General features: G+C 46.7%; 1 protein-coding gene across 3 annotated transcripts in view; it reads right to left on the reverse strand.

Moving 5' to 3' along the window:
- The window catches only part of LOC311118895 (uncharacterized protein), a 31,957-nt gene that overhangs the window by 7,178 nt on the left and 16,185 nt on the right, over nt 1-8,594 (reverse strand). For all 3 annotated transcript variants that reach the window (XM_084193657.1, XM_084193659.1, XM_084193658.1), the window contains exons 6-8: nt 7,264-7,453; nt 5,308-5,381; nt 1,515-1,646 (exon numbers count right to left, since the gene is read on the reverse strand). In XM_084193657.1, the coding sequence (XP_084049783.1) occupies nt 1,515-1,646; nt 5,308-5,381; nt 7,264-7,453 (396 nt within the window). The remainder of the gene's footprint in view (nt 1-1,514; nt 1,647-5,307; nt 5,382-7,263; nt 7,454-8,594) is intronic.

Consider the following 8,594-nt stretch of genomic DNA (forward strand, 5'->3'; position numbering starts at 1 on the left):
TCCCTCTGTCCCCTCCCTCCGTCTCCTCCATCCGTCTCCTCCATCCGTCTCCTCGCTCCGTCCCCTCCCTCCGTCCCCTCCCTCTGTCCCCTCCCTCCGTCTCCTCCCTCCGTCCCCTCCCTCTGTCCCCTCCCTCCATCTCTCACGCTGGATCCTTTAGTACAGGGATCATCAACTAGATTCAGCCGCGGGCCTATTTTTCTTGGGCGGATGGTCAGGGGGCCAGAACATAATTACAAATAATTAGTAGACTGCAAATTGACCACAAGAAGCCCAAACATATATTTACATTTAAGTCATTTAGCAGACGCTCTTATCCAGAGTGACTTACAGGAGCAATTAGGGTTAAGTGCCTTGCTCAAGGGCACATCGACAGATTTGTCACCTAGTCGGCTCGGGGATTAGAACCAGCGACCTTACTGGCACAACACTCTTAACCACTAAACTACCTGACGCCCCAGTATAACCATTTCACAAGCCTTGCTTACATTTCACATATATCTCTCTATTATGTGTGGGAATACTTTGGAACAGATTTCCAAAATTAAAATCATTTGGAGCTGATTTGCTAGTGTTTTTACAGTCTTTTATGTCCAATTATAAAACATTTTTAATATGTAAATTATTATTCTTAGAAACAAATTTGGAGGGACATTCCCCCCCACTCTCTCACACTGCTGGACTCTTTCAGTATATCCTCCAGTCTCTGGGTCATCCCCCTCTCTCCCTCCCTCTCTCACCGCTGGACTCTTTCAGTATATCCTCCAGTCTCTGGGTCATCCCCCTCTCTCCCTCCCTCTCTCACCGCTGGACTCTTTCAGTATATCCTCCAGTCTCTGGGTCATCCCCCTCTCTCCCTCCCTCTCTCACCGCTGGACTCTTTCAGTATATCCTCCAGTCTCTGTCATCCCCCTCTCTCCCTCCCTCTCTCATCACTGGACTCTTTCAGTATATCCTCCAGTCTCTGGGTCATCCCCCTCTCTCCCTCCCTCTCTCACCGCTGGACTCTTTCAGTATATCCTCCAGTCTCTGGGTCATCCCCCTCTCTCCCTCCCTCCCTCACCGCTGGACTCGTTCAGTATATCCTCCAGTCTCTGTCATCCCCCTCTCTCCCTCCCTCTCTCACCGCTGGACTCTTTCAGTATATCCTCCAGTCTCTGGGTCATCCCCCTCTCTCCCTCCCTCTCTCACCGCTGGACTCTTTCAGTATATCCTCCAGTCTCTGGGTCATCCCCCTCTCTCCCTCCCTCCCTCACCGCTGGACTCGTTCAGTATATCCTCCAGTCTCTGTCATCCCCCTCTCTCCCTCCCTCTCTCACCGCTGGACTCTTTCAGTATATCCTCCAGTCTCTGGGTCATCCCCCTCTCTCCCTCCCTCTCTCACCGCTGGACTCTTTCAGTATATCCTCCAGTCTCTGGGTCATCCCCCTCTCTCCCTCCCTCTCTCACCGCTGGACTCTTTCAGTATATCCTCCAGTCTCTGGGTCATCCCCCTCTCTCCCTCCCTCTCTCACCGCTGGACTCTTTCAGTATATCCTCCAGTCTCTGGATCATCCCTCGTTCATCTTTGTCCACCTCCTCTCCGCTTCGCTCCACCCGCTGACCAATCACCTCCTTGATCCTCAGCAACGCCCCCAACAGGTTCTCTATACACACACACACACACACACACACACACACACACACACACACACACACACACACACACACACACACACGGGATAAACAACATCAAAATCTGTTGAAGTAGCAGTATACTATTCAGTTCATAGTATAATGAAATCAAAGTGCTCTATATTGAATGGGCTTCAGTTGGCAGTGGATAATGTGGAATGATGTACTACAGTTCCCATAATGCTCTGTGTCTCCTTCCCTGTAGGGGACACAGCCCCTCCCCTCCTCTCTTTCTTTTCCCACACATCCTTCATCCTTCGCTCCAGATTTCCTTCTAATGCCTCCGAAGGACAGGCTCTCTGGGGGAGACTAAACACCGACACACACCGACACACACACATAAACACACACACCCATTACTTTGTAGAGTAATCGAGGTCAGGCTTTCCACAGTTGGCAGGTGTCCCAGCTCCAGTCATTTTGAAGTGAACTCCCCAGTCCACCGCTCATACACATGGAAGCATGAGGCTTGTATACACAGAGAGAATGGGAGGAAGAGAGAGGGGCGTGTGTGGGGAGGGGGGGTGGGGGGTGAGAGAGAAGGAAAGTAAAGTGTGAGTGAGAGAGCAAGGGAGAGAGGGAGGAAGTGAAGAGAGAGGGAGAGAGGAAGAGAAGGGAGTGAATGAGGTGAAACTCCTGGCTAGCCTCCAGCTCCTAGACCTCTGTTAGTCCCCCTCCATCCCTCCATCCGTTACTAAGGCCCAATCACAAGCCCCCGCCCGTTCAGGCAGCTGAATGCTGGCCCGCCTTCTGGAATGTTTGGAATTCCAGCAACAAAAGGGCTGTCCGGAAGATTCCAACAGATTTGACTAGGGGAGAGGATGGAGAAGGTTGCCAGGTTTGGATGGGACTGGGGGAGGGAGGTGGGGATGTTGCCAGGTTTGGATGGGACTGGGGGAGGGAGGTGGGGAGGTTGCCAGGTTTGGATGGGACTGGGGGAGGGAGGTGGGGAGGTTGCCAGGTTTGGATTGGGGGAGGGTAGGGTTGCTAGGTTTATCTGGGGAGGGAAAGGAGGGTTAGAGTTGCCAGGTTTGGATTGGGGGAGGGTAGGGTTGCTAGGTTTATCTGGGGAGGGAAAGGAGGGTTAGAGTTGCCAGGTTTGGATTGGGGGAGGGTAGGGTTGCTAGGTTTATCTGGGGAGGGAAAGGAGGGTTAGAGTTGCCAGGTTTGGATTGGGGGAGGGTAGGGTTGCTAGGTTTATCTGGGGAGGGAAGGAGGGTGAGGTCCAACTAGGGAAAGCGGAGGGAGGGGAGGGGAGAGAATGAGGGGAGGGGAGGGTTACACTTCAGCTCCACTATAAGCGTTCTGTTGTGTTGCCATCAGCGTCACTTCAATGTGACGTTCTACCTGATACACAGAGCGTGTTGTTTTGAGAGAGGAGAGGAGCAGAGCGGAAGAGCATATTTCTTCTATTTTCCCCAACTGTGCTGTACCATAGTACTTCATTATGCACAGGAGGAAATGCAAACTTGTAGTGTATTCAAGGTTTAAAAAGGCTTCTAAAGCTTGTAATTTCCACTTTAAAATATCAGACTTCATTTGCCGTAAACCATTTTTGATCAACCCCTACAAAGAAATGTCCGTTAATTATAATCCACATAATAATTCACATTTCCTGTTGATGCAGGATTATTTTCCCACTGTAGCAAACTGGCTCAAATTAAGATCCTACATCTGTAGCTTCCCACTGGGCACACCACGTCATTTCAACGTGGAAATGTGGGTAATATTTGGTTGAGACCAGGGGTGAAAGTAAGGCGGTCCGGTACGGCGTCCTGGCAAAATAAATAGTGGGGGTGTGCCGTACCGGTAAAACATGAGCCTATCACAATCATTCAAACTAAATGTCTAGAAAACTGTCGGATATTACGCCATTATTTATTATTACCGCATGTAAAATGCATGAAAAATGAGTGAATGGACTTAAAAACAGGTGGTATAGCCTACATTCCAAAATGCGATGTGGTTCCACGAGAACACTGACATTTTGCCAAGGCAGAGATGAGTGGCAGAAACGTGTGCGGACAGCAGTGGACGCATACATTCTGGCATAATGACAATTAGCAAATGTCCTTACACTTTGTGGTGTTTTGTGTAACAGATGTCTCTTTCCATTCACCACTGTTTGGAGGCTGGAAATATGTTGCGAGTGGATGAAGGTGCATGGGAAGCCAAGTAAAGGATCCCTTTGAAGGGATTGTTTTACGAGCGCTTGAACACATAGGAGGTCCCGTACCAGGAAGACATTCATTCTACTTTCACCCCTGGTTGAGACGTTGATCAATGAGATTTCAACCTTTATTTACTCACTCAAAAAGACAGCCAGAAGTTGTTGAAATCCCAGTGTCATCACTATGCTTTCAGCCATCTAAAAGCCACATTCCAATGGGAATACAATGTCAGATATTTTGTATTTATACAACAACTTAATGTGTTATCACTGTGCTTCATCTAATAGCACAACCAAATGACCTGGATTGCAGTTGAGATTACATTACAAGTACATGGTGCAAGTGATCAATGCTGTTTGAGATTCTGTGCTGATTATTATAGCACGCTTTCTATGATTACATAAGAAGACAATTATAGGTACAGTAGGCTAACCTCAAAATGTGACCATGGATGTGTTAGTCATTTTAAGGTAGAATAAATACTGTTACATTAGTTTGTAAAATAGCCTTAACATTAGGCTATTTACTATATTACAAAAGTAATATTGAATTGTAATAACACAACCAAATATCAACATTTAAAGGATATCAAATGCTTGGATAGTTTAACCCGAGCAACTGGCTTAATCCTATTCTTTAACTTTTATTTTTAGTTTAGTTGGAGACGTGAATTCAAAATATAATTTGTTAACTTGTCGACAAGTTAATAGGCTGTTGCAAAAGTGATATTGAATTGTGTTTGGTTGTCATCGCAACCAAATATCAACATTTGAATGAGATGTATATCTTTTGCCACTGACTGAGTCTGGCTTTAATTCCAGTTTGTCTACACATGAATCATTTATATGTTGAATCAAAGTTTAAGAATATGACTAAATCAAACTTTATGTGCATTTAAAGTTTGATTTGATTTAGTCCTATTCTTAAATTTAGGTTTTTGGTTGAGATGGAGACGTGAATCCAAAATATTAATGATTAACTTGAAGATTACATTTGAAATCAATCAAAGCTTGAATTGTCTATTTTTAGTTTAACCCTAGGCTGAATTGAAACAATAGCTCATTCTCATGATAGCACATTGGTAGTAGTCAGTGACAAATATCAAAGCTGGGCTTGGTTAAACCCTGGATGGAGACCAAATGAATAGATGTAGAGGAGGTGCTGCCCAGCATATTGTTATGTTTCCCTGATAGTGGATATAACGTAGAAGATCTGACATTCTACAAATTCAAAATATTTTATACAAGGTTTGTCTATGTTGAAAAGGAAAGGGAGAGGAGGGCTTGGTTCCCAGGTTTGGCCAGGGGAAGGAAACGGAGAGGAGGGCTTGGTTGCCAGGTTTGGTAAGGAAAGGAAAGGAAAGGTAGAGGAGGGCTTGGTTGCCAGGTTTGGATAGGAGAAGGAAAGGGAGAGGAGGGTTGCCAGGTCTGACGAGGGTTAGGGTTGCCATGTTGGTACTAACCGTACTCCTGGTTGAGTCCCCACAGCTTGATCTTGTTGGCTTCGTGCTGCGCTTTCTTCTTCAACCGACAGGCCCTGAGAACACACACAAGTACTGTCAGGAAACTCTCCCCTACACTCCATCATGTTTAGAGAGGTCCCCCTTTTCCCTTCAATACGAGAGAGAGCGAGAGAGAGCGAGAGAGAGCGAGAGAGAGCGAGAGAGCGAGAGAGAGCGAGAGAGAGCGAGAGAGAGAAAGAGAGAGAGAGAGACGTATTGACACAGGAAATACCAAAGATATTGTCTTCATCCCAAATGGCAGCCTACTCCCTATATAATGCACAACATAGGAACTAGGGTGCCATTTGGGACACATCCATTGTGTTTCCTGTATGGAAGTCAAAACACTAAACACTTGTGTTACTTCAGTTACAGTCAGAGATACAGCCATACAGAGATACAGAGACACAGCCATACAGAGATACAGCCATACAGAGATCCCCGGGACCACCCATACACAAAAAAAAAAAAAAAATGCACCCATGACTGTAAGTCGCTTTGGATAAAAGCGTCTGCTAAATGGCAAATTATTTATACAGAGACACAGCCATACAGAGATACAGCCATACAGAGTTACAGAGATACAGCCATACAGAGATACAGCCATACAGAGATACAGAGATACAGCCATACAGAGATACAGCCATAACAGAGATACATCCATAACAGAGATACAGCCATACAGAGATACAGAGATACAGAGATACAGAGATACAGCCATACAGAGATACAGCCATACAGAGTTACAGAGATACAGCCATACAGAGATACAGCCATACAGAGATACAGAGATACAGCCATAACAGAGATACAGCCATACAGAGATACAGCCATACAGAGATACAGCCATACAGAGATACAGCCATAACAGAGATACAGCCATACAGAGATACAGCCATAACAGAGATACAGCCATAACAGAGATACAGCCATAACAGAGATACAGCCATAACAGAGATACAGCCATACAGAGATACAGCCATACAGAGATACAGCCATAACAGAGATACAGCCATACAGAGATACAGCCATAACAGAGATACAGCCATAACAGAGATACAGCCATAACAGAGATACAGCCATAACAGAGATACAGCCATACAGAGATACAGCCATAACAGAGATACAGCCATAACAGAGATACAGCCATAACAGAGATACAGCCATAACAGAGATACAGCCATAACAGAGATACAGCCATTACAGAGATACAGCCATAACAGAGATACAGCCATAACAGAGATACAGCCATACAGAGATACAGCCATAACAGAGATACAGCCATAACAGAGATACAGCCATAACAGAGATACAGCCATACAGAGATACAGCCATAACAGAGATACAGCCATAACAGAGATACAGCCATACAGAGATACAGCCATAACAGAGATACAGCCATAACAGAGATACAGCCATAACAGAGATACAGCCATAACAGAGATACAGCCATAACAGAGATACAGCCATAACAGAGATACAGCCATAACAGAGATACAGCCATACAGAGATACAGCCATAACAGAGATACAGCCATAACAGAGATACAGCCATAACAGAGATACAGCCATAACAGAGATACAGCCATACAGAGATACAGCCATAACAGAGATACAGCCATAACAGAGATACAGCCATACAGAGATACAGCCATAACAGAGATACAGCCATAACAGAGATACAGCCATAACAGAGATACAGCCATAACAGAGATACAGCCATAACAGAGATACAGCCATAACAGAGATACAGCCATAACAGAGATACAGCCATAACAGAGATACAGCCATAACAGAGATACAGCCATAACAGAGATACAGCCATAACAGAGATACAGCCATGACAGAGATACAGCCATAACAGAGTTCTCCTCCCCCCCCTCTTCCTCTCTGTCTCCCTCCCTCCATCCCTCTGTACCTGGAAGCTAGTTTATTCTTCTCTTTGCGTGAGCGTGCCCTGGCCACAACAGGCAGGTCGTTAACAGGGCCCATCCCGTCTATGGTGGCGTTGAGTTTCTGCAGCTGCTCTCCGATGTTGGTGAGCTTCACGGGGTTAGGGGTCAGGTCGCTGGCGTCCGTCTTCCGCGCTTTACGCCTTCCCTTCTTTCCTGAGGAGAGAGGGATGAGTTAGAAATCAGCCGTGCAGCACTAGGCACTCAGAATCAGTTCATTATAATGACCACAGAGGAAGAAGTCACTAGGTAGGGTGCTTACTCTCTCTAAGTATTGTACTAGGTAGTTTACAAGGAGTGTGCTAAGTAGTTCTAGTGTGCTTACCCTCTCTGCGGTATAGGGTACTAGGTAGGGTGCTTACCCTCTCTGCGGTATAGGGTACTAGGTGCTAGTGTGCTTACACTCTCTGGGGTATAGGGTACTAGGTGCTAGTGTGCTTACCCTCTCTGTGGTATAGGGTACTAGGTGCTAGTGTGCTTACCCTCTCTGCGGTATAGGGTACTAGGTGCTAGTGTGCTTACCCTCTCTGTGGTATAGGGTACTCGGTGCTAGTGTACTTACCCTCTCTGCGGTATAGGGTACTAGGTGCTAGTGTGCTTACCCTCTCTGTGGTATAGGGTACTAGGTGCTAGTGTGCTTACCCTCTCTGCGGTATAGGGTACTAGGTGCTAGTGTGCTTACCCTCTCTGCGGTATAGGGTACTAGGTGCTAGTGTGCTTACCCTCTCTGCGGTATAGGGTACTAGGTAGGGTGCTAACCCTCTCTGCGGTATAGGGTACTAGGTAGGGTGCTTACCCTCTCTGCGGTATAGGGTACTAGGTAGGGTGCTTCCCCTCTCTGCGGTATAGGGTACTAGGTAGGGTGCTTACCCTCTCTGCGGTATAGGGTACTAGGTGCTAGTGTGCTTAACCTCTCTGCGGTATAGGGTACTAGGTAGGGTGCTTACCCTCTCTGCGGTATAGGGTACTAGGTAGGGTGCTTACCCTCTCTGCGGTATAGGGTACTAGGTGCTAGTGTGCTTACCCTCTCTGCGGTATAGGGTACTAGGTAGGGTGCTTACCCTCTCTGCGGTATAGGGTACTAGGTAGGGTGCTTACCCTCTCTGCGGTATAGGGTACTAGGTGCTAGTGTGCTTACCCTCTCTGCGGTATAGGGTACTAGGTAGGGTGCTTACCCTCTCTGCGGTATAGGGTACTAGGTGCTAGTGTGCTTACCCTCTCTGCGGTATAGGGTACTAGGTAGGGTGCTTACCCTCTCTGCGGTATAGGGTACTAGGTAGGTGCTTACCCTCTCTGC

Source organism: Coregonus lavaretus, assembly GCF_964263955.1.
Source record: "Coregonus lavaretus genome assembly, contig: HAP1_SCAFFOLD_616, whole genome shotgun sequence".
Taxonomy (NCBI): Eukaryota; Metazoa; Chordata; class Actinopteri; order Salmoniformes; family Salmonidae; genus Coregonus; species Coregonus lavaretus.